The sequence below is a fragment of the Bombina bombina genome, chromosome 1 (genome assembly GCF_027579735.1).
Source record: "Bombina bombina isolate aBomBom1 chromosome 1, aBomBom1.pri, whole genome shotgun sequence".
NCBI classification, from domain to species: domain Eukaryota; kingdom Metazoa; phylum Chordata; class Amphibia; order Anura; family Bombinatoridae; genus Bombina; species Bombina bombina.
In genome coordinates, this window is record NC_069499.1 from 947146263 (window position 1) to 947172894 (window position 26632).

At 41.1% G+C, this 26632-nt stretch overlaps 1 protein-coding gene across 1 annotated transcript in view; it reads left to right on the plus strand.

Annotated features, from left to right (window-relative positions):
• Positions 1-26632, plus strand: part of SPO11 (SPO11 initiator of meiotic double stranded breaks) — a 435933-nt gene that overhangs the window by 353427 nt on the left and 55874 nt on the right. The window contains 1 exon segment of the mRNA XM_053715996.1: positions 23387-23463. Coding sequence (XP_053571971.1) covers positions 23387-23463 — 77 coding nt within the window.

Sequence of the window (26632 nt, forward strand, 5' to 3'; positions counted from 1 at the left end):
AAATAGTTATTAACTCTTTTACTAACTACCTAGTTAAAATAAATACAAACTTACCTGTGAAATAAAACCTAAGCTGCCTTACACTAAAACCTACCATTACAAAACATAAAAAAACACTAAAATTACAAAAAATATAAAAAACCTACCATTACAAAAAATACCAAACGAAAGATATCCAAAATAATAAAAATGATTCCTATTCTAATACCCTTTTTTCTCCAACATTGGTGTGTCCGGTCCACAGCGTCATCCATTACTTGTGGAATGTTCTCCCCCACAGGGGAAAGGCAAGGAGAGCACACAGCAAGAGCTGTCCATATAGCTCCCCCCTCTGGCTCCGCCCCCAGTCATTCTCCTTGCCGCTCTGAACAAGTAGCATCTACCACGGGGATGGCGAGGAGTTTGTGGTGTTAGTTGTAGTTTTTTATTCTTCTATCAAGAGTTTGTTATTTTAAATAGTGCTGGCTTGTACTATTTACTCTATAACAGAAAAGTGATGAAGATTTCTGTTTAAGAGGGCTATGATTTTAGCACAAGTAACTAAAATCCATTACTGTTACCACGCAGGACTGTTGAAACAAGAGAACTTCAGTTGGGGGTAACAGTTTGCAGACTCATCTGCTTCAGGTATGACTAGTCTCCTTCTAACAACAACAGGCTAATGCTAGATGACAGTCATTTTTCCCCTCAGGGGAAACGGTAAGCCATTTTTCTTTCACCTCAGCAAAAAAGATAACAGGCTTCCCCTTTTTGTTTTTTATGCTGGTAGACACTGTTAGGGGCTAAATCGATTGGTTTTTATTACAATATTATACCATTTGAAATATTTTATAAGCTCACATACACTTGGGAAACGTTTTTTTATTGATCTGGCTTGTTTTAGACACCTAAATCTAGTCAGGAAGGGCCCCTTCACTCTAGTGTGCTTGAGGGAGGAAGCCTCATTTTGGCACTTCAGCTGTGCAGTTGAATTTCAAGGCAGTGCATGTAGATTCATGTGAGAGGGTCCTGTGGTTCAGAAAGTGACTCCAAAAGGCTTTTTTTTCTGTGAATGGTGACCCCTAAGGAAGGTAAAAAGCTGCAGCAAGGCTGTAGCTGGGATTGTGGTGTGTAAAACGGTTAAATCCAATGGGCAGAGAATCACTCCTGCCATCTATCTGCTATTCACATCCCAGGAGTAGACAACTGGGAGGCGGACTATTTGAGTCGTCAGACTTTCCATCCGGGGGAGTGGGAACTCCATCCGGAGGTCTTTGCTCAGTTTAACCCAATTATGGGGCATTCAGACATGGATCTAATGGCGTCCCGTCAGAACTTCAAGATTCCTTGCTACGGTCCAGATCCAGGGATCCAAGACGACTCTAGTGGATGCATTAGTGGCGCCTTGGTCGTTCACCCTAGCATATGTGTTTCCAACCGTTTCCTCCTCCTCCCCAGGCTCATAGCCAGGATCAAACAGGAGAAGGCCTCGGTGATTCTGATAGCTCCTGCGTGGCCACGCAGGACCTTGGTATGCAGACCTGGTGAATATGTCATCGGCTCCACCATGGAAGCTACCTTTGAGACAGACCTTCTAGTACAAGGTCCATTCTGAAACATCCGAATCTAGTTTCTCTGCAGCTGACTGCTTGGAAATTGAACGCTTGATTTTATCCATGTGTGGGTTTTCAAATTCTGTGATGATAATCTGGTCAAAGCCAGACAACCTGTGACTAGAAGGATTTACCATAAAATATGGAAAAAATATATCTGTTGGTGTGAATCCAAAGATTCTCCTGGAGTAAAGATTAAAATTCCAAAGATTCTCTTCCTTTCTCAAGAAGGTTTGGATAAGGATTGTCAGCTAGTTCTCTAAAAGGACAGATTTCTGCATTATCCGTCTTGTTGCACATACGACTGCAGCTTTGCCAGATGTGCAAGCTTTTGTTCAGGCTTTGGTTAGAATCAAGCCTGTTTACAGACCCATGACTCCTCCTTGGAGTCTAAATTTAGTTCTTTCAGTTCTTCAAGGGGTTCCGTTTTGAACCTTTACATTCCATAGATATTAAGTTACTATCTTGGAAAGTTCTGTTTTTGGTTGCTATTTCTTCTGCTAGAAGAGTTCTGAATTATCTGCTTTGCAGGTGTGATCCACCCTATCTGGTGTTCCAGTCAGATAAGGTTGTTTTGCGTTAACTAAGCCTGGTTTTCTTCCAAAAGTTGTTTCCAACGAGAACATCAACCAGGAAATAGGTTGTTCCTTCTTTGTGTCCGAATCCAGTTTCAAAGAAGGAACGTTTATTACAACAATTTAGATGTTGTTCGTGCTTTAAAGTTCTATTTTAGAAGCAACAAAAGATTTTAGACAAACCTCATCCTTGTTTGTCGTTTACCTCTGGTAAGAGGAGAGGTCAAAAAGCTACTGCTACCTCTCTCTCTTTCTGGCTGAAAAGCCATTATCCGCTTGGCTTATGAGACTGCCGGACGGCAAGCCTCCTGACTGTATCACAGCTCACTCTACTAGGGCTGTGGCTTCCACATGGGCCTATAAGAACGAGGCTTCTGTTGACCAGATATGTAAGGCAGCGACTTGGTCTTCTCAGCACACTTTTGCCAAATTCTACAAATTTGATATTTTGCTTCTTCGGAGGCTGTTTTTTTGGGAGAAAGGTTTTGCAAGCCGTGGTGCCTTCTGTTTAGGTAACCTGATTTGCTCCCTCCTTCATCTGTGTCCTAAAGCTTTGGAATTGGTTCCCACAAGTAATGGATGACGCCGTGGACTCGGACACACCAATGTTGGAGAAAACAGAATTTATGCTTACCTTGATAAATTACTTTCTCCAACGGTGTGTCCGGTCCACGGCCCGCCCTGGTTTTTTTCATCAGGTTGAAAAATAAATTTCTTTATACACTACAGTCACCACGGCACCCTATGTATTTCTCCTTTTTCTCCTAACCGTCGGTCGAATGACTGGGGGGCGGAGCCAGAGGGGGAGCTATAGGACGCTCTTGCTGTGTGCTCTCCTTGCCTTTCCCTGTGGGGGTGAACATTCCCACAAGTAATGGATGACGCGTGGACCGACCTCACCGATGGAGGAAAGTAATTATCAGGTAAGCATAAATTCTGGTTTTTTAAAAAAAAACACCCCAAAATAAAAAAACCCTAATATATAATAAAACTACCAAGGCCCTTAAAAGGGCCTTTTGTAGGGCATTAGCCCTAAAAGATAACAGCTCTTTTCCTACAAAAGAAAAACAAACACCCTCTAACAGTATACAAACCCCCACCCCCAAACACACAAAATAAAAATAAAGTAAAACCTAATGTACCCATTGCCCTGAAAAAGGGCATTTAGTATGGTCATGCCCTTAAAAAGGGCATTCAGCTCTTTTTCCTGCCCTTAAAAAGCATTCAGCTCTTTTATGAAATGCCCAACCCCTAATCTAAAAATAAAAACCCACCCCAAAACAAAAACAAAACACATTACACAAAATAACAAACTAATTATCCAAAAAAAATTAAAATTATTCCTATTCTAATGCCCATTTCTTCTGTTAAGTGTGATCAGTCCACGGGTCATCATTACTTGTGGGGATATTAACTGCTCCCCTACAGGAAAGTGCAAGAGGATTTCACCCATGCAGAGTTGCTATATAGCTCCTCCCCTCTACGTCACCTCCAGTCATTCTCTTGCACCCAACGACTAGATAGGATGTGTGAGAGGACTAAGGTGATATATTTATTTTTTATATCTTCAAATCAAAAGTTTGGTTGTTTTATAATAGCACCGGAGTGTGTTATTCCTTCTCTGGATAGCATTTGAAGAAGAATCTACCTGAGTTTTTTCTATGATTTTAGCCGGAGTAGTTAAGATCATATTGCTGTTTCTCGGCCATCTGAGGAGAGGCAAACTTCAGATCAAGGGGGACAGCAGGCAGATTAATCTGCAAAGATGTATGTAGCAGCTTATTATATTCTGACATGGAATTGATGAGAAAATCCTGCCATACCGTTATAATGTAAACCCAGCCTTGAATGCAGTAGATGTAGCTGATATCAGGCTGTCATGTATGTATATTTTATACTTCTCTGTTTTTAGACTGTATACATAGACTTAACCTAATTTGCAGGGACTTGCAAAAGGTTTTAAATGACAATTAATTATTGAGGTAAAACGTTTTTTTTGCTGGCATGAAAAACGTTTTTTTCTCTGAGGTACTGGGTAAAAAAATGTTTTTGGCACTATTTTTTCCACTGGCAATAGTTTTGATTTAAATTAGAGCAGTTCACTGATCCCTCTCACTGTTATGTGTGTGGGGGAGGGCCATTTTGGTGCTTTCACTATGCATCAGAAAAACTCAGTCAGAGATTCATTTTCTTCCTGCATGATCCTGTGTCATCTCTACAGAGTTCAGGGATCTCCAAAGCCTTTTTTGAGGAAGTAATCATTACAGCAGAGCTGTGCTGATTGTATTGACTGTGATAAAAAAAAAAAAAAAAAAAACGTTATTTGTGTATTGCCTGGGTTAGTTATCATTTGCTGAGGGGAACAATCCTTTGCTAAAACTGTATATTCTGACAAAGATTGATGCTATAACTTAATTATTTTAACTGTTATAATATTTTTCTGTGCTTCTTAAAGGCACAGTTCGTTTTCATATTATTTGTAATTACTTTGTAAAGTATTTCCAAGTTGCTGTTTATTTGCTAGTGTGTTAAAACATGTCTGATTCAGAGGAATATCTCTGTGCTATATGTGTTAATGCCAAAGTGGAGCCAATAGAAATTTATGTACTAAATGTATTGATGCTATTTTAAAAAACAGTCAATTTGTACAGATTGACATATTTCACCAAACAACGAGGGGAGAGTTATGCCGACTAACTCGCCTCACGTGTCAGTACCTGCATCTCCCGCTCAGGAGGTGCGTGATATTGTAGCGCCGAGTACATCTGGACGGCCATTACAAATCACATTACAAGATATGGCTACTGTTATGACTGAAGTTTTGGCTAAACTACCAGAACTAAGAGGTAAACGTGATCACTCTGGGGTGAGAACAGAGTGCGGCTGATAATGCAAGGGCCATGTCTGATACTGCGTCACAGGTTTGCAGAACGTGAAGACGGAGAGCTTCATTCTGTGGGTGACGGTTCTGATCCAAATAACTGGACTCAGACATTTCAAAATTTTAAAATTTAAGCTTGAGAACCTCCGTGTGTTACTAGGGGAGGTATTAGCGGCTCTGAATGATTGTAACACAGTTGCAATCCCAGAAAAAATGTGTAGGTTGGATAAATATTTTGCGGTACCGACGAGTACTGACGTTTTTCCTATACCTAAGAGACTTACTGACATTGTTACTAAGGAGTGGGATAGACCCGGTGTGCCTTTCTCACCCCCTCCTATATTTAGAAAAATGTTTCCAATAGACGCCGCCACAACGGGATTTATGGCAAATGGTCCCTAAGGTGGAGGGAGCAGTTTCTACTTTAGCTAAGCGTACCACTATACCAGTGGAGGATAGCTGTGCTTTTTCAGATCCAATGGATAAAAAATTAGAGGGTTACCTTAAGAAAATGTTTGTTCAAACAAGGATTTATTTGCAACCTCTTGCATGTATTGCGCCTGTCACGGCTGCAGCAGCATTTTGGTTTGAGTCTCTGGAAGAGACACTTCAATCATCCACACTAGGATGACATCACACACAAACTTAAATTCCTTAAGTTAGCTAATTCATTTATTTCAGATTGCCGTAGTACATTTAACTAAACTTGCGGCTAAAAATTCAGGATTCGCCATTCAGGCACGCAGAGCTCTGTGGCTGAAATCCTGGTCAGCTGATTTTACGTCTAAATCTAAATTGCTTAATATTCCTTTCAAAGGGCAGACCTTATTCGGGCCCGGCTTGAAAGAGATTATTGCTGACATTACAGGAGGGTAAAGGTCATGCCCTGCCTCTGGACAAGGCCAAAGCCAAGGCTAGACAGTCCATTTTTCGTTCCTTTCGTAATTTCAAAGCAGGAGCAGCATCAACTTCCTCTGCACCAAAACAGGAAGGAGCTGTTGCTCGCTACAGACAAGGGCTGGAAACCTAACCAGTCCTGGAACAGGGGCAAACAGGCCAGAAAACCTGCTGCTGCCCCCTAAGACAGCATGAATTGAGGGCCCCCGATCCGGGACCGGATCTAGTGGGGGGGCAGACTTTCCCTCTTCGCCCAGGCTTGGGCAAGAGATGTTCAGGATCCCTGGGCTTGTTAGAGATCATATCTCAGGGATACCTTCTGGACTTCAAATCCTCTCCCCCAAGAGGGGAGATTTCATCTGTCAAGGTTGTCAACAAACCTAACAAAGAAGGAGCGTTTCTACGCTGCGTACAAGATCTTTTATTAATGGGAGTGATCCATCCAGTTCCGCGGTTGGAACAAGGACAAGGGTTTTACTCAAATCTGTTTGTAGTTCCAAAAAGAGGGAACCTTCAGGCCAATCTTGGATTTAAGATCCTAAACAAATTCCTAAGAGTTCCATCGTTCAAGATGGAAAACTATTCGAACAATTTTGCCCATGATCCAAGAGGGTCAGTACATGACCACAGTGGATTTAAAGGATGCTTACCTTCACATACCTGATTCATAGAAGTCATTACCGGTATCTAAGGTTTGCCTTTTTAGACAGGCATTACCAGTTTGTAGCTCTTCCATTCGGACTGGCTACGGCTCCAAGAATCTTCACAAAGGTTCTGGGCACTCTTCTGGCGGTACTAAGACCGCGAGGAATTTCAGTAGCTCCGTACTTAGACGACATACTGATACAAGCTTCAAGCTTTCAACTGCCAAATCTCATACAGAGATAGTACTGGCATATTCTAAGGTCGCATGGATGGAAAGTGAACGAAGAGAAAAGTTCTCTCTTTCCACTCACAAGAGTTCCCTTCCTGGGGACTCTGATAGATTCTGTAGAATGAAGATTTACCTGACAGAGGACAGGTTAACAAAACTTCAAAATGCATGCCGTGTCCTTCATTCCATTCAACACTCTAAATCTGAATCAAGAGACCAGAAATTCTCTTCTATGGTGGCTTTTATCGGGCCACATCTGTCCAGGGGAATGCCATTTCAGCAGGCCAGACTGGTCAATTGTAACAACAGACGCCAGCCTACTAGGTTGGGGGCGCTGTCTGGAATTCTCTGAAGGCTCAGGGACTATGGAATCAGGAGGAGAGTCTTCTTCCAATAAACATTCTGGAATTGAGAGCAGTCCTCAATGCTCTTCTGCTGGGCCCCAGTTAACAACTCGGGGGGTTCATCAGGTTCCAGTCGGACAACATCACGACTGTAGCTTATATCAACCATCAGGGAGGGACAAGAAGCTCCTAGCAATGATGGGAAGTATCGAAGATAATTCGCTGGGCAGAGTCTCACTCTTGCCACCTGTCTGCAATCCACATCCCGGGAGTGGAGAACTGGGAGGCGGATTTCTTAAGTCGTCAGACTTTTCATCCCGGGGGAGTGGGAACTTCATCCAGAGGTCTTTGCCCAAATTACTTCGACGTTGGGGCAAACCAGAGATAGATCTCATGGCGTCTCGACAGAACGCCAAGCTTCCGCGCTACGGGTCCAGAATCCAGGGATCCGGGAGCGGTCCTGATAGATGCCTTGACAGCACCATGGACCTCAGGATGGCTTATGTGTTTCCACCCACCTTTCCCGATGCTTCCTCGATTGATTGCCAGAATCAAACAGGAGAAAGCATCAGTGATTCTAATAGCGCCTGCATGGCCACGCAGGACTTGGTATGCAGATCTGGTGGACATGTCATTCTGTCCACCTTGGTCGTTACCTCTGAAACAGGACCTTCTGATTCAGGGTCCTTTCAAACATCAAAATCTAACTTCTCTGAAGCTGACTGCCTTGGAAATTGAACGCTTGATCTTATCAAAGCGTGTTTTTTCTGAGTCAGTTATTGATACCTTAATACAGGCTAGGAAGCCTGTTACCAGAAAGATTTACATAAAATATGGCGTAAATACCTATATTGGTGCGAATCCAAAGGTTACTCTTGGAGTAAGGTTAGGATTTCCTAGGATATAGTCTTTCTACAAGAAGGTTTAGAAAAGGGGTTATCCGCTAGTTCCTTAAAGGGACAGATCTCAGCTCTGTCCATTCTGTTACACAAGCGTCTGTCAGAAGTTCCAGACGTTCAGGCTTTTTGTCAGGCTTTGGCCAGGATTAAACCTGTGTTTAAAGCTGTGGCTCCACCATGGAGTTTAAAACCCTTGTTCTTAAACGTTTACAGGGTGTTCCGTTTGAACCCCTTCATTCCATTGATATAAAGTTGTTATCTTGGAAAGTTCTATTTTTATGGCTATTTCCTCGGCTCGAAGAGTCTCTGAGTTATCAGCCTTACATTGTGATTCTCCTTATTTGATTTTTCACTCGGATAAGGTAGTTCTGCGTACTAAACCTGGGTTCTTACCTAAGGTAGTCACTTACAGGAATATCAATCAGGTGATTGTTTGTTCCATCCTTGTGCCCAAATCCTTCTTCGAGGAAGGAGACGTCTTTTGCACAATCTGGATGTAGTTCGTGCCCTTAAATTTTATTTACAGGCAACTAAAGATTTCTGACAAACGTCTTCCCTGTTTGTCGTTTACTCTGGTCAGAGGAGAGGTCAAAAAGCTTCTGCTACCTCTCTCTCTTTTTGGCTTCGTAGCATAATTCGTTTAGCTTATGAGACTGCTGGACAGCAGCCTCCTGAAAAGAATTACAGCTCATTCCACTAGAGCTGTGGGCTTCCACTTGGGCCTTTAAAATGAGGCCTCTGTTGAACAGATTTGCAAGGCTGCAACTTGTCTTCGCTTCATACTTTTTCCAAATTTTACAAATTTTGACACTTTTGCTTCCTCGGAGGCTATTTTGGGAGAAAGGTTCTTCAGGCAGGTGGTTCCTTCTGTATAAAGAGCCTGCCTATCCCTCCCGTCATCCGTGTACTGTTTGCTTTGGTATTGGTATCCCCACAAGTAATGATGAACCCGTGGACTGATCACACTTAACAGTAGAAAACATAATTTATGCTTACCTGATAAATTCCTTTCTTCGTGTAGTGTGATCAGTCCACGGCCCCGCCCTGTTTTTAAGGCAGGTAAATATTTTTTAAATTATACTCCAGTCACCACTACACCCTTGGCTTCTCCTTTCTCGTTGGTCCTTGGTCGAATGACTGGAGGTGACGTATAGGGGAGGAGCTAGTATAGCAACTCTGCTGGGTGAATCCCTCTTGCAACTTCCTGTAGGGGAGCAGTGTTTAATATCCCCACAAGTAATGATGACCCGTGGACTGATCACACTACAGAAGAAAGGAATTTATCAGGTAAGCATAAATTATGTTTTCTCCTGTTAAGTGTAGTCAGGTCCACGGGTCATCATTACTTCTGGGATTTTAACGCCTCCCCAACAGAAGTGCAAGGAGGATCACCCAAGCAGAGCTGCTATATTAGCTCCTCCCCTCTACGTCACACCCAGTCCTTCTCTTGCACCCAACTCATAGATAGGATGGGTGAGAGGACTGTGGTGATTATACTTAGTTTTTATATCTTCAATCAAAAGTTGTTATTTTAATACAGCCAACCGGAGTGTGTTGTTCCTTCTCAGGTAGAATTTGAAGAAGAAATCTACCTGAGTTTTTGGATGATTTTAGCCGGCGTAGCTAAAGTTCATTTTGCTGTTCTCGGCCATTCTGAGGATGTGAGGTAAACTTCAGATCAGGGGACAGCGGGCAGGTTCACCTGCAAAGAGGTATTTTGCAGTATATTATTTTCTGAGGAATGGAATTGACTGAGGAAAATACTGCCAATAACCGATATAATGTAAGTTCAGCCTTAAAATGCAGTAGTAGCAACTGGTATCAGGCAGTTATGTATAATATGTTTACACTTCAGTATTCTGGGGAATGGCACTTCACTGGATTAATACTATAATGCATATAACTTTTAGCCTAACTTGCAGTGGGAACGTCTAGCAACAGTGCTGGTTTAATGACATTTCATGTTATTTGATTTTAAACGTTTTGCTGGCATGTTAAATCGTTTAATTATCTGAGGGTACTGGGTGAAAAAATTGTTTTTGGGCACTGTTTTTTTCCACTTGGCTGTCGTTATTTTAATTTAAGGACAGTTTACTGAACTTCCCTCACTGCTGTGGTGGTGAGGGGGAGGGGTGCCTATTTTGGCGCTTTTGCTACGCATCAGAAATTCAGTCACAAGTCTGTTTCCTCTCCCTGCATGATCCGGATCGTCTCTACAGAGCTCAAGGGTCTTCAAAAATTATTTTGAGGGAGGTAATCACTCACAGCAGACCTGTGAGATTGTGCTTTGACTGTGATAAAAAACGTTTATATTTTGTACATTTTTTTTCTGCTATTAAAGGGTTAGTTATCCATTGCTAATGGGTGGCAATCCTGTTGCTAAATTTATGCCTTTACCGGGAAAAAATTTGGTTTTTAATAATTTCTCCGGTTCATTGTTATTCAACTGTCATAGTTTTTTTCTGTGCTTCTTAAAGGCACAGTGCGTTTTTAATATTACTTGTAAATTGAGTTGAAAAGTATTTCCAAGCTTGCTAGTTTAATTGCTAGTTTGTTAAACATGTCTGACTCAGAGGAATATCTCTGGTGCTATATTTGCAAAAGCCAAAGGTGGAGGCCCATAGAAATTTATGTACTAATTGCATTGATGCTACTTTAAATAAAAGTCCAATCTGGTACAAATTGAACGTCATTCACCAAACAACGAGGGGGAAGTTATGCCGACTAACTTGCCCTCACGTGTCAGTACCTGCATCTCCCGCTCTCGGGAGGGTGCGTGATATTGTAACCGCCGAGTACTTCAGGGCAGCCATTACAAATCACACTACAGGACATGGCTAATGTTATGACTGAAGTTTTTGTCTAAATTACCAGAACTTAGAGGTAAGCGAGATCACTCTGGGGTGAGAACAGAGTGCGCTGATAATAATAGGGGCCATGTCAGATACTGCGTCACAATTTGCAGAACATGAGGACGGAGAGCTTCAATCTGCAGGTGACGGATCTGATCCAAATAGAGTGGATTCAGACATTTCAAATTTTAAGTTTAAACTAGAAAACCTCCGTGTACTGCTAGGGGAGGTATTAGCGGCTCTGAATGATTGTAACACCGTTGCAATCCCAGAGAAATTATGTAGGCTGGATAGATACTATGCAGTACCAGCGAGGGGTACTGACGTATTTCCTATACCTAAGAGGCTTACAGAGATAATTACTAAGGAGTGGGATAGGCCCGGTGTACCCCCTTCTCCCCCCCTCCTGTATTTAGAAAAATGTTTCCAATAGACCGCCACCACACGGGACTTATGGCAGATGGGTCCCTAAGGTGGCGAGGGAGCGGTTTCTACTCTGGCTAAGCGTACCACTATCCCGGTGGAGGATAGCTGTGCCTTTTCAGATCCATGGATAAAAATTAGAGGGTTACCTTAAGAAAATGTTTGTTCAACAAGGTGTTATATTGCAACCCCTTGCATGTATTGCCTCTGTCACGGCTGCTGCCGCATTTTGGTCCGAGTCTCTGGAAGAGACTCTTGACTCAATAACTATAGATGAGATTTCAAATAAGCTTAAAATCCTTAAGCTAGCTAATTCATTTATTCAGATGCCGTAGTACATTTAACTAAACTTACGGCTAAGAATTCCGGATTCGCCATTCAGGCACGTAGAGCACTGTGGGTCTAAAATCCTGGTCAGCTGATGTTACTTCTAAATCTAAATTACTTAACATACCTTTCAAAGGGCAGCCTTATTCGGGCCCGGTTTGAAAGAAATTATCGCTGACATTACAGGAGGTAAAGGCCATGCCCTGCCTCAAGACAGAGCCAAACCTAGGGCTAGACAGTCTAATTTTAGTGCCTTTCGTAACTTCAAGGCAGGAGCAGCATCAACTTCCTCTGCACCAAAACAGGAAGGAGCTGTTGCTCGCTACAGACAAGGCTGGAAACCTAACCAGTCCTGGAACAAGGGCAAGCAGGCCAGAAAACCTGCTGCTGCCCCTAAGACAGCATGAATTGAGGGCCCCCGATCCGGGAACGGATCTAGTGGGGGGCAGACTTTCTCTCTTCGCCCAGGCTTGGGCAAGAGATGTCCAGGATCCCTGGGCGTTCAAGATCATATCTCAGGGATATCTTCTGGACTTCAAAATCTCTCCCCCAAAAATGGAGATTTCATCTTTCAAGGTTGTCAACAAACCAAATAAAGAAAGAGGGCGTTTCTACGCTGTGTACAAGTTCTTTTGCTAATGGGAGTGATCCACCCGGTTCCACGGTCGGAGCACGGACAGGGGTTTTACTCAAATCTGTTTGTGGTTCCGAAGAAAGAAGGAACCTTCAGACCAATCTTGGATTTAAAGATCTTAAACAAATTCCTAAGAGTTCCATCGTTCAAAATGGAAACTATTCGAACAATCTTACCCATGATCCAAAAGGGTCAGTACATGACCACAGTGGATTTAAAGGACGCTTACCTTCACATACCGATTCACAAAGATCATTACCGGTATCTAAGGTTTGCCTTCCTAGACAGGCATTACCAGTTTGTAGCTCTTCCATTCGGATTGGCTACGGCTCCAAGAATCTTCACAAAGGTTCTGGGCGCTCTTCTGGCGGTACTAAGACCGCGAGGAATTTCGGTGGCTCCGTACCTAGACGACATTCTGATACAAGCGTCAAGCTTTCAAACTGCCAAGTCTCATACAGAGTTAGTACTGGCATTTCTAAGGTCGCATGGGTGGAAGGTGAACGAGAGAAAAGTTCTCTCTTTCCACTCACAAGAGTTCCCTTCTTGGGGACTCTTATAGATTCTGTAGAAATGAAGATCTACCTGACAGAAGACAGGTTAACAAAGCTTCAAAATGCTTTCCGTGTCCTTCATTCCATTCAACACCCGTCAGTGGCTCAATGCATGGAGATAATCGGCTTAATGGTAGCGGCAATGGACATAGTTCCCTTTGCACGCCTACCATCTCAGACTGCTGCAATTGTGCATGCTAAGTCAGTGGAATGGGGATTACTCAGATTTGTCCCCTACTCTGAATCTGGATCAAGAGACCAGAAATTCTCTTCTATGGTGGCTTTCTCGGCCACATCTGTCCAGGGGGATGCCATTCAGCAGACCAGATTGGACAATTGTAACAACAGACGCCAGCCTACTAGGTTTGGGGCGCTGTCTGGAATTCCCTGAAGGCTCAGGGATCATGGACTCAGGAGGAGAGTCTCCTTCCAATAAACATTCTGAATTGAGAGCAGTTCTCAATGCCCTTCTGGCTTGGCCTCAGTTAACAACTCAGGGGTTCATCAGGTTTCAGTCGGACAACATCACGACTGTAGCTTACATCAACCATCAAGGAGGGACAAGAAGCTCCTAGCGATGATGGAAGTATCAAAGATAATTCGCTGGGCAGAGTCTCACTCTTGCCACCTGTCAGCGATCCACATTCCTGGAGTGGAGAACTGGGAGGCGGATTTCCCTAAGTCGCCAGACTTTTCATCCGGGGGAGTGGGAACTTCATCCAGAGGTCTTTGCCCAAATACTTCGACTTTGGGGCAAACCAGAGATAGATCTCATGGCGTCTCGCCAGAACGCCAAGCTTCCTTGTTACGGGTCCAGGTCCAGGGACCTGGGAGCGGTCCTGGTAGATGCTTTGACAGCACCTTGGACCTTCGGGATGGCCTATGTGTTTCCACCCTTCCCGATGCTTCCTTGATTGATTGCCAGGATCAAACAGGAGAGAGCATCGGTGATTCTAATAGCGCCTGCGTGGCCACGCAGGACCTGGTATGCAGATCTAGTGGACATGTCATCCTGTCCACCTTGGTCTCTGCCTCTGAGACAGGACCTTCTAATTCAGGGTCCTTTCAAACATCAAAATCTAATTTCTCTGAAGCTGACTGCTTGGAAATTGAACGCTTGATTTATCAAAGCGTGGATTTCGGAGTCAGTAATTGATACCTTAATACAGGCTAGGAAACCTGTTACCAGAAAGATTTACCATAAAATATGGCGTAAATACTTACATTGGTGCGAATCCAAGAGTTACTCATGGAGTAAGGTTAGGATTCCTAGGATATTGTCTTTTCTACAAGAGGGTTTAGAAAAGGGTTTATCTGCTAGTTCCTTAAAGGGACAGATCTCAGCTCTGTCCATTCTTTTACACAAACGTCTGTCAGAAGTTCCAGACGTTCAGGCTTTTTGCCAGGCTTTGGCCAGGATTAAGCCTGTGTTTTAAAACTGTTGCTCCACCATGGAGCTTAAATTTAGTTCTTAACGTTTTACAGGGTGTTCCATTTGAACCCCTTCATTCCATTGATATTAAATTGTTATCTTGGAAAGTTCTGTTTTTAATGGCTATTTCCTCGGCTCGAAGAGTCTCTGAGTTATCTGCCTTACATTGTGATTCTCCTTATATGATTTTTCATTCAGACAAGGTAGTTCTGCGTACTAAACCTGGGTTCCTACCTAAGGTGGTCACTAACAGGAATATCAATCAGAGATTGTTGTCCCCATCATTGTGTCCTAACCCTTCTTCAAAGAAGGAACGACTTCTACACAATCTGGATGGTAGTTCGTGCCCTGAAATTTTATTTACAGGCAACTAAAGATTTTCGCCAAACTTCTTCCCTGTTTGTCGTTTATTCTGGACAGAGGAGAGGTCAAAAAGCTTCTGCTACCCTCTCTCTCTTTTTGGCTTCGTAGCATAATACGTTTAGCCTATGAGACTGCTGGACAGCAGCCTCCTGAAAGAATTACAGCTCATTCTACTAGAGCTGTGGCTTCCACTTGGGCCTTTAAGAATGAGGCTTCTGTTGAACAGATTTGCAAGGCTGCAACTTGGTCTTCTCTTCATACTTTTTCCAAATTTTACAAATTTGACACTTTTGCTTCTTCGGAGGCTGTTTTTGGGGAGAAAGGTTCTTCAGGCAGTGGGTCCCTTCCGTATAAAGATCCTGCCTGTCCCTCCCGTCATCCGGTGTACTTTAACTTTGGTATCCCAGAAGTAATGATGACCCGTGGACTGACTACACTTAACAGGAGAAAAACATAATTTATGCTTACCTGATAAATTCCTTTCTCCTGTAGTGTAGTCAGTCAACGGCCAGCCCTGTTTTTTATGAGCAGGTCTAAATTTTTGAATTATACTCCAGTCACCACTGCACCCTATAGTTTCTCCTTTCTCGTTTGGTTCTCGGTCGAATGACTGGGTGTGACGTAGAGGGGAGGAGCTATATAGCAGCTCTGCTTGGGTGATCCTCTTGCACTTTTTTGTTGGGGAGGAGTTAATATCCCAGAAGTAATGATGACCCGTGGACTGACTACACTACAGGAGAAAGGAATTTATCAGGTAAGCATAAATTATGTTTTCTTTCATGTAATTAGCAAGAGTCCATGAGCTAGTGACGTATGGGATATACATTCCTACCAGGAGGGGCAAAGTTTCCAAACCTCAAAATGCCTACAAATACACCCCTCACCACACCCACAAATCAGGTTTACAAACTTTGCCTCCTTTGGAGGTGGTGAAGTAAGTTTGTGCTAGATTCTACGTTGATATGCGCTCCGCAGCAGGTTGGAGCCCGGTTTTCCTCTCAGCGTGCAGTGAATGTCAGAGGGATGTGAGGAGAGTATTGCCTATTTGAATTCAATGATCTCCTTCTACGGGGTCTATTTCATAGGTTCTCTGTTATCGGTCGTAGAGATTCATCTCTTAACCCTCCCTTTTCAGATCGACGATATACTCTTATATATATATACCATTACCTCTGCTGATTTTCGTTTCAGTACTGGTTTGGCTTTCTACAACATGTAGATGAGTGTCCTGGGGTAAGTAAGTCTTATTTTCTGTGACACTCTAAGCTATGGTTGGGCACTTTTTTATAAAGTTCTAAATATATGTATTCAAACATTTATTTGCCTTGACTCAGGATGTTCAACATTCCTTATTTTCAGACAGTCAGTTTCATATTTGGGATAATGCATTTGAATCAATTTTTTTTTTTTCTTACCTTAAAATTTGACTTTTTCCCTGTGGCTGTTAGGCTCGCGGGGGCTGAAAATGCTTCATTTTATTGCGTCATTCTTGGCGCGGACTTTTTTGGGTGCAAAATTTTTTTCTGTTTTCCAGCGTCATACGTGTTGCCGGAAGTTGCGTCATTTTTTACGTTCTTTTGCGCCAAAAGTGTCGGCGTCCGGATTGTGGCGTCATTTTTGGCGCCAAAAGCATTTAGGCGCCAAAGAATGTGGCCGTCTTATTTGGCGCTAAAAAAATATGGGCGTCACTTTTGTCTCCACATTATTTAAGTCTCATTATTTATTGCTTCTGGTTGCTAGAAGCTTGTTAACTGGCATTTTTTCCCATTCCTGAAACTGTCATTTAGGGAATTTGATTAATTTTGCTTTATATGTTGTTTTTTTCTATTACATATTGCAAGATGTCCCACGTTGCAACTGAGTCAGAAGATACTTCAGGAAAATCGCTGCCTAGTGCTGGAACTTACCAAAGCTAAGTGTATCTGCTGTAAACTTTTGGTAGCTGTTCCTCCAGCTGTTGTTTGTATTGAATGTCATGACAAAACTTGTTAATGCAGATAATATTTCCTTTAGTAAAGTTCCATTACTGTTGCTGTTCCGTCAACATCTAATACTCCTGTTAGATGTTCCTGTATAACATAGAGATTTTGTTTCTAAATCCATTAAGAAGGCTATGTCTGTTATTCCTCCTTCTAGTAAATATAAAAAGTCTTTTAAAACTTCTCATTGTTCAGATGAATTTTTAAATGAACATCATCATTCTGATTCTGATCGTGGTTCTTCTGGTTCAGAGGATTTTGTCTCAGAGGTTGATGCTGATAAATCTTCATATTTATTTAAAATGGAATTTATTCGTTCTTTACTTAAAGAAGTCCTAATTGCATTGAGATTGAGGATTCTGGTCCTCTTGATACTAAATCTAAACGTTTAGATAAGGTTTTAAATCTCCTGTAGTTTATTCCAGAAGTTTTTCCTGTTCCTGGTGCTATTTCTGAGTAATTTCCAGGGAATGGAATAATTTGGGTAATTCATTTACTCCTTCTAAACGTTTTAAGCAATTATATCCTGTGGCCATCTGACAGATTAGAGTTTTGGGACAAATCCCTAAGGTTGATGGGGCTGTCTCTACTCTTGCTAAGCGTACTACTATTCCTACGGCAGATGATACTTCCTTTAAGGATCCTTTAGATAGGAAATTGAATCCGTTCTAAGAAAAGCTTATTTGTGTTCAGGTAATCTTCTTAGACCTGCTATATCTTTAGCGGATGTTGCTGCAGCTTCAACTTTTTGGTTGGAAGCTTTAGCGCAACAAGTTACAGATCATAATTCTCATAGCATTATTATTCTGCTTCAACATGCTAATAATGTTATTTGTGATGCCATCTTTGATATCATTAGAGTTGATGTCAGGTATATGTCTCTAGCTATTTTAGCTAGAAGAGCTTTATGGCTTAAAACTTGGAATGCTGATATGTCTTCTAAGTCTACTTTGCTTTCCCTTTCTTTCCAGGGTAATAAATTATTTGATTCTCAGTTGGATTCTATTATCTCAACTGTTACTGGAGGAAAGGAACTTTTTTACATTCAGGATAAAAAGTCTAAAGGTAAATTCAGGTCAAAATAATCGTTTTCGTTCCTTTCGTCACAACAAGGAACAAAAGCCTGATCCTTCATCCTCAGGAGCGGTATCAGTTTGGAAAACCATCTCCAGTCTGGAATAAATCCAAGCCTTTTAGAAAATCAAAGCCAGCTCCTAAGTTCCACATGAAGGTGCGGCCCTCATTCCAGCTCAGCTGGTAGGGGGCAGATTACGTTTTTTCAAAGAAATTTGGATCAATTCCGTTCACAATCTTTGGATTCAGAACATTGTTTCAGAAGGGTACAGAATTGGTTTCAAGATAAGACCTCCTGCAAAGAGATTTTTTCTTTTCCCGTGTCCCAGTAAATCCAGTGAAGGCTCAAGCATTTCTGAAATGTGTTTCAGATCTAGAGTTGGCTGGAGTAATTATGCCAGTTCCAGTTCTGGAACAGGGGCTGGGGTTTTATTCAAATCTCTTCATTGTACCAAGAAGGAGAATTCCTTCAGACCAGTTCTGGATCTAAAAATATTGAATCGTTATGTAAGGATACCAACATTCAAAATGGTAACTGTAAGGACTATCCTGCCTTTTGTTCAGCAAGGGCATTATATGTCTACAATAGATTTACAGGATGCATATCTGCAATATTCCGATTCATCCAGATCACTATCAGTTTCTGAGATTCTCTTTCCTAGACAAGCATTACCAGTTTGTGGCTCTGCCGTTTGGCCTAGCAACAGCTCCAAGAATTTTTACAAAGGTTTCTCGGTGCCCTTCTGTCTGTAATCAGAGAACAGGGTATTGTGGTATTTCCTTATTTGGACGATATCTTGGTACTTGCTCAGTCTTCACATTTAGCAGAATCTCATACGAATCGACTTGTGTTGTTTCTGCAAGATCATGGTTGGAGGATCAATTTACTAAAAAGTTCATTGATTCCTCAGACAAGGGTAACCTTTTTGGGTTTCCAGATAGATTCAGTGTCCATGACTCTATCTTTGACAGACAAGAGACATCTAAAATTGATATCAGCTTGTCGAAACCTTCAGTCACAATCATTCCCTTCGGTAGCCTTATGCATGGAAATTCTAGGTCTTATGACTGCTGCATCAGACGCGATCCCCTTTGCTCGTTTTCACATGCGACCTCTTCAGCTCTGTATGCTGAACCAATGATGCAGGGATTACACGAAGATATCTCAATATCTTTAAAACCGATTGTATGACACTCTCTAACGTGGTGGACAGATCACCATTGTTTAGTTCAGGGGGCTTCTTTTGTTCTTCCAACCTGGACTATAATTTCAACAGATGCAAGTCTTGCAGGTTGGGGAGCTGTGTGGGGGTCTCTGACGGCACAAGGGGTTTGGGAATCTCAGGAAGTGAGATTACCGATCAATATTTTGGAACTCCGTGCAATTTTCAGAGCTCTTCAGTCTTGGCCTCTCTAAAGAGAGAATCATTCATTTGTTTTCAGACAGACAATGTCACATCTGTGGCATACATCAATCATCAAGGAGGGACTCACAGTCCTCTAGCTATGAAAGAAGTATCTCGAATTCTGGTTTGGGCAGAATCCAGCTCCTGTCTAGTTTCTGCGGTTCATATCCCAGGTATAGACAATTGGGAAGCGGATTATCTCAGTCGCCAAACGTTGCATCCGGGCGAATGGTCTGTTCACCCAGAGGTATTTCTTCAGATTGTTCAAATGTGGGGACTTCCAGAAATAGATCTGATGGCCTCTCATCTAAACAAGAAACTTCCCAGGTATCTGTCCAGATCCAGGGATCCTCAAGCGGAAGAAGTGGATGCATTGTCACTTCCTTGGAAGTATCATCCTGCCTATATCTTTCCGCCTCTAGTTCTTCTTCCAAGAGTGATCTCCAAGATTCTGAAGGAATGCTCGTTTGTTCTGCTGGTAGCTCCAGCATGGCCTCACAGGTTTTGGTATGCGGATCTTGTCCTGATGGCTTCTTGCCAACCGTGGACTCTTCCGTTAAGACCAGACCTTCTGTCGCAAGGTCCTTTTTTCCATCAGGATCTCAAATCCTTAAATTTAAAGGTATGGAGATTGAACGCTTGATTCTTAGTCAAAGAGGTTTCTCTGACTCTGTGATTAATATTATGTTACAGGCTCGTAAATCTGTATCTAGAGAGATATATTATAGAGTCTGGAAGACTTATATTTCTTGGTGTCTTTCTCATCATTTTTCCTGGCATTCTTTTAGAATTCCGAGAATTTTACAGTTTCTTCAGGATGGTTTAGATAAAGGTTTGTCTGCAAGTTCCTTGAAAGGACAAATCTCTGCTCTTTCTGTTTTTTTTCACAGAAAGATTGCTATTCTTCCTGATATTCATTGTTTTGTACAAGCTTTGGTTCGTATAAAACCTGTTATTAAGTCAATTTCTCCTCCTTGGAGTTTAAATTTGGTTCTGGGGGCTCTTCAAGCTCCTCCGTTTGAACCTATGCATTCATTGGACATTAAATTACTTTCTTGGAAAGTTTTGTTCCTTTTGGCCATCTCTTCTGCCAGAAGAGTTTCTGAATTATCGGCTCTTTCTTGTGAATCTCCTTTTCTGATTTTTCACCAGGATAAGCCGGTGTTGCGAACTTCTTTTGAATTTTTACCTAAGGTTGTGAATTCCAACAACATTAGTAGAGAAATTGTGGTTTCTTCATTATGTCCTAATCCTAAGAATTCTAAGGAGAAATCATTGCATTCTTTGGATGTAGTTAGAGCTTTGAAATATTATGTTGAAGCTACTAAGACTTTCCGAAAGACTTCTAGTCTATTTGTTATCTTTTCCGGTTCTAGGAAAGGTCAGAAGGCCCTCTGCCATTTCTTTGGCATCTTGGTTTGAAATCTTTAAATTTATCATGCTTATGTCGAGTCGGGTAAAACTCCGTCTCAAAGGATTACAGCTCATTCTACTAGGTCAGTTTCTACTTCCTGGGCGTTTAGGAATGAAGCTTCGGTTGATCAGATTTGCAAAGCAGCAACTTGGTCTTCTTTGCATACTTTTACTAAATTCTACCATTTTGATGTTTTCTCTTCTTCAGAAGCAGTTTTTGGTAGAAAAGTTCTTCAGGCAGCTGTTTCAGTTTGATTCTTCTGCTTATAATTTCAGTTTTTTTCATTATAAGATTAAAACTTTTTGATTTGGGTTGTGGATTTTTTTCGAATTGGCTGTCTTTATTTTTATCCCTCCCTCTCTCTAGTGACTCTTGCGTGGAGTTCCACATCTTGGGTATTTTCTATCCCATACGTCACTAGCTCATGGACTCTTGCTAATTACATGAAAGAAAACATAATTTATGTAAGAACTTACCTGATAAATTCATTTCTTTCATATTAGCAAGAGTCCATGAGGCCCACCCTTTTTGTGGTGGTTATGATTTTTTTGTATAAAGCACAATTATTCCAATTCCTTATTTTTTATGCTTTCACACTTTTTCTTATCACCCCACTTCTTGGCTATTCGTTAAACTGATTTGTGGGTGTGGTGAGGGGTGTATTTGTAGGCATTTTGAGGTTTGGGAAACTTTGCCCCTCCTGGTAGGAATGTATATCCCATACGTCACTAGCTCATGGACTCTTGCTAATATGAAAGAAATTAATTTATCAGGTAAGTTCTTACATAAATTATGTTTTTAAAAAAAAAACCCCAAAATAAAAGAAACCTAATCTAGAATAAACTACCAATAGCCCTTAAAAGTGCCTTTTGTAGGGCATTGCCCTAAAGATACCACTAACATTACAAACTCCCCCAAACCCACAAAATAAAAAAACTATCTAAAAAACCTAATCTACCCATTGCCCTAAAAAGGGCATTTGTATGGGGCATTCAGCTCTTTTAAGAGTGCCCACGATAATCTAAAAAAAAAAAACACCTTAAAAAACCTAACACTAACCCCTCTTTAGGTACTCACAGTTGTTGAGGTCCCGCTTGAGCGATCTTCATCCCGGCAGCTCCCACTTCATCCAGGTGGCATCTTCATCCATGCGCGGAGGCGGAGGTCCAGGCAAAGGGCCAAGGCGGAGGTCCAGGCGAAGGTCCAAGGCGGAGGTTCAAGGCGGAGGTCCATCGATCCGACGTGGAGGTCCTCTTCATGCGATCGTCCGCCGCACACTGAGGATTGAAATGCAAGGTACCCCTTTTATACTGGGGGTACCATTGCATTCCTATTGGCTGAAAATTTTGAATCCGCCAATACAAATTAGGGCTGCTAAAATCCTATTGGCTGTTTAAATCAGTCAATAGGATTTAAGCAGCTCTCATTCTATTGGCTGATTCAAATGTTTTGTTTGTTTTTTTCCGTAATTTAGTGTTGGTTATTTTTTTAAATTTTGTATTTTTTATTTTTTGTAATTAGATATTTTTGTAATTTTTATAGTAGTGTTAGGATTTTTTTAATGTCTATTTTAGTTTTCTTTAATTGGTAGTTAGTTAAATTTTAGTTTAATAGTTATATCAATTGAATTGTTAGTTTTAAACTTATTTTTTTTAATTTGACAGGTAAGTTAGGTTAGGTTTAGGGGTTACTAGTTTAAATTAGTTTATTGAAAAGTGGGGGGCTTTTGGTTTAGGGGTTAATAGTTTAATTTAGTATATTTTGTTGAGGGGGCTTCTGGTTTTGGGGTTAATAGTTTAATTTAGTATATTTTGTTGTGGGGGCTTGCGGTTTAGGGGTTAATAGGTTTATTATATTGGCGGCAGTGTCGGGGAGTGGCAGAATAGGGGTTAATATCTTTATTATAGTGTGGTCTATGTTGGGGTGCGGGGAATAGGGGTTAATAACTTTAGAATAGTGGCGGCGATGTCGGGGAGCGGCAGAATAGGGGTTAATAAATTGTATTAGTGGCGGCGAGGTTGGGAGCAGCAGATGAGGGGTTAATAAGTGTAATATAGTGTTTGCGATGCGGGAGGGACTCGGTTTAGGGGTTAATAGGCAGTTTATGGGTGTTTAGTGTACTTTGTAACACTTTAGTTATGAGTTTTATGTAACAGTTTTGTTGCGTAAAACTCATAACTACTGCTCTCAGATTGCGAAACGGATCTTGTCGGTATAGGCTGGAACGCAAGCTTTTTAGCGTCACCACAAAACTCATAATAGCTGCGCTATAGAAATACCATGAAAAAATGAAATTTTTACGAGTGCGGGACTGACGTTGCATTATAAACTAAAAGACTTGCGGTACAGCTATACCGACAAGACTTGCAATGGCTGCGTTGCTGTTTTAACGTTGAAATAATCAATTTTAGAGCGTTAAAACCCGAATGCAAAATTTGTAATCTAGGTGTAAGTTACTCCTATTATCAATTTTCTTCGTTCTCTTGCTATCTTTATTTTAAAAAAGCAGGAATATTAAGCTTAGGAGCCGGCCCATTTTAGGTTTAGCACCCTGGATAACGCTAGCTTATTGGTGGCTACATTTAGCCACCAATAAGCAAGCATAACCTAGGTTCTGAACCAAAAATGGTCCGGCTCCTAAGCTTTACATTCCTACTTTTTTAAATAAAGATAGCAAGTGAACAAATACAAATTGATAATAGGAGTAAATTAGAAAGTTGCTTAAAATTTGTCTGCTCTTTCTGAATCATTAAAGAAAAATGTTTGGTTTAGTATCCCTTTAATATCACGAGCAGTGAAAATATTTTTGTACACTCTATTAATGAAGTGAAATTTACACTTTTTTACTTGTGTCATTTGCTTCTAGTCTATGTCATTTGAAGCTCATCACCTGACAGTTCCTTCTATCTCATGGCTTGGACTACTTCCATCTGATATAGAAAGGTGAGGAACAAATAAAGACCTTTATGGCCAAATTTTGAAGCAGTATTTAACGTTCCCCGCTCGCTCTCTGAGTCAGTTTATATATCGCACACATGTTAACATATGCCCCCATAGAAGTTAATAGAGCAAAAAAGTGAGAAAAAAATATCTACGCACGCGCAAATCCGATTGCATATTCTCTAGTGCGCTAACACGACATGAAAATATTAATATTTCACATTCCAATGTTCTTCACATAGCAGAATATGTTATATTTATTCATCAATACATATTTATTTATTTATATATATATATATCTGATGGGTTTTTGTTAATTAATATATATATATATATATATATATATACATAGATCCGTATCAAGAAGGGCACTCTCAGGATTTGTAAATTCAAATAAAATAGCTTTATTCATACATCAACAAAGAATGGTCGACGTTTTGGCCCTTATCCGAGCCTTCATCAGGACATATTAAATCTGCAAACGAATATCGCAACACAGCACAGAGCTTGGGAGAAAGAGATCGGCTTCATAGTAGACACTGATGTTTGGCATAGCAGAATACAGACAACTAGGAAACTTCTCCACTGTGCTACCTTATGGGAGCTATATTATAAAATCACGGTAAGATGGCATCTTGTTCCCGTCAACTTACATAAAACCTACAACTCACAATCTCCCCTATGCTGGAGACTATGTGGCCAGTCAGGCACTCATGTACACATCTGGTGGTCATGCCCAAAAATTCAACCTCTCTGGAGGAAATTATACAACACAATAAACAACCTTAATATTTATCCACCTTGTTTACCGGAGGTTACCCTCCTACATATGCCAGTTCCTACTCTAGACGAATCTGCAGACGCTCTTACGATTTATCTTTTCATGGCAACCAAGCTGGCTATTGCCAGAGCGTGGAAGAATCAAATCCCACCATCTTTTACACAAATATTATCTATAGTCAGACATATCAGACTAATGGAGCAATATTCCTTTAGAGTACTTGACAAGACAGATTCACACATCAAAATCTGGCACCCCTGGCTTACACTTCACCCAGAATGAGCTAAGAACCGAAACAGAACTCTCACACCCGCAGACCCTCACCCCCTCTCTCCCCCTCTTCCCTACCTATTGCCTCTGGATATAGATATGGATATGGATAAACTTATGTTCTCTGCATATCCGGATGTGTTTGTGTATGCGTGATCATGCTCAGATATATGAGGATGTATACTGGTACAAGGTCCTAAAATATGTAGACCTCACTACTACTCTCTCCATGCTTCCATTAAAGCAAAAATGTTTCCATAGTTGTCTAATGTTCTTATTGTATCTTAGAGAATGGACCATAGTGTCCAAACTATCCAAGAGTTTTATGTTTTACTATATAATTTTACTATCTTTCTTAAAGCTAAATTTTGTAAAATAGAGACAAGATATATACAGGCAGGGAATCCTAATTTTTCTCTCTCTCTCAACTAATGGATATGTAATACAATCATAAGTACGACAGATGTTATAGGTCACATCCCTGACATTGTAGGAGATGCGCACCAACTATTACCATGTATTCATAGCAATGGAAAAAATTGTATTGTTATTATTATCATGATTGGCAATGGTATTCCCCTCCTGTATCCCCTTTCATCCTTTTATTGTACATGTTTGATTGTCTCAATAAAAAAAATTATTTGAAAAAAAAAAATCTGCAAGCGGCTGTATAGCCAAACTCCCAAAGATGAAGAAAGACGTCTTTCTTCGTCTTTGGGAGTTTGGCTATACAGCCGTTTACAGATTTAATATGTCCTGATGAAGGCTCGGATAAGGGCCGAAACGTCAACCATTCTTTATTGATGTATGAATAAAGCTATTTTATTTGAATTTACAAATCCTGAGAGTGCCCTTCTTGATACGGATCTACATAGTTACTCTTTGAGGATTGCACCCAGGTCTACTACACACCACCTAGGTTGGAGTGCTGGGCTACAGGCTAATTTATATATATATATAGATATAGATAGATGTAGATATAGATAGATAAATAGAGGTATAGATATATACAGATATATATAGGAATATATATTTAAAAATACTTAGAACATATTCCCCTATGAGCAGAACAGCCGCGATAAACCCCTTTTCACTTGCGCTTAACTGTTAGAGCGCCACTCGTAATCTCACCCTTATTCTTCTATTGCCCTTTTCTAAGTCCCAAGAAAGGAAGGCACTCTCCTAATTTAAACAATGGTAGATTTTAATCCAATGTAACATTGGATTAAAATCATGATTTAAAAAAATACAAAAAAAAACATATTTACATTTAAGAGGTATTCTAGAGAATAAAGGAGCAGCAGACTGTAGACCATGGGATTAGAAAATAAAAACACATTTCTCCTGGTAGGCATGTGACATCTTCACAATGGGACATGATTTTCACTGACTGGCTGTTTGTCACTCCTGCCTTCCCATCTGTTTTATATGTAGGCAATCTGAGGGGGAAATTTGGGTCTCAGATTAAGAGGCATATTTAAGAAATGTCTTGCGGACCTGATCCGCAAGACATCGCTGAATGCGGAGAGCAATAGGCTCTCCACATTTAACATTGCACCAGCAGCTCACAAGAGCTGCTGGTGCAACGCCGCCCCCTGCAGACTCACGGCCAATGGGCCGCCAGCAGGGGGTATCAATCAACCCGATCGTACTCGATCGGGTTGAATTGTTGCGATTCCTGGCCGCCTGCTCAGAGCAGACGGACAGGGTTATGAAGCAGCGGTCTTTGTGAAGTCTGAAGACTCGCCAGAAACACGGGCCGTCAAGCTCCTTTCGGAGCTTGATAGATAGGCCCTAAGAGAACACCTTATCAACGATCAGTACTTCAGAATTAACCTCACTCCATCTTGGTGGCAAACATTTGACTGAGGGATTCTGGGAGAGTGTGAAGGAATAAAGCTCTGGTATATATGGGTGTTTCTGCCCCCTCCTAGTGGATTGGAGTCTAATCACACATGTCATGACCTTGTGGACTCTCACTATTTAATGGAAGATGCCTGTACCTGTAAATATATACAATAATAAATACATATACAATTTAATTGTTTTATACAAATAGTGATTTATTTTATATAGAGTTAAATTAGGTAGTGCTATTTAATAGCAGTTTTTAACAGGTAG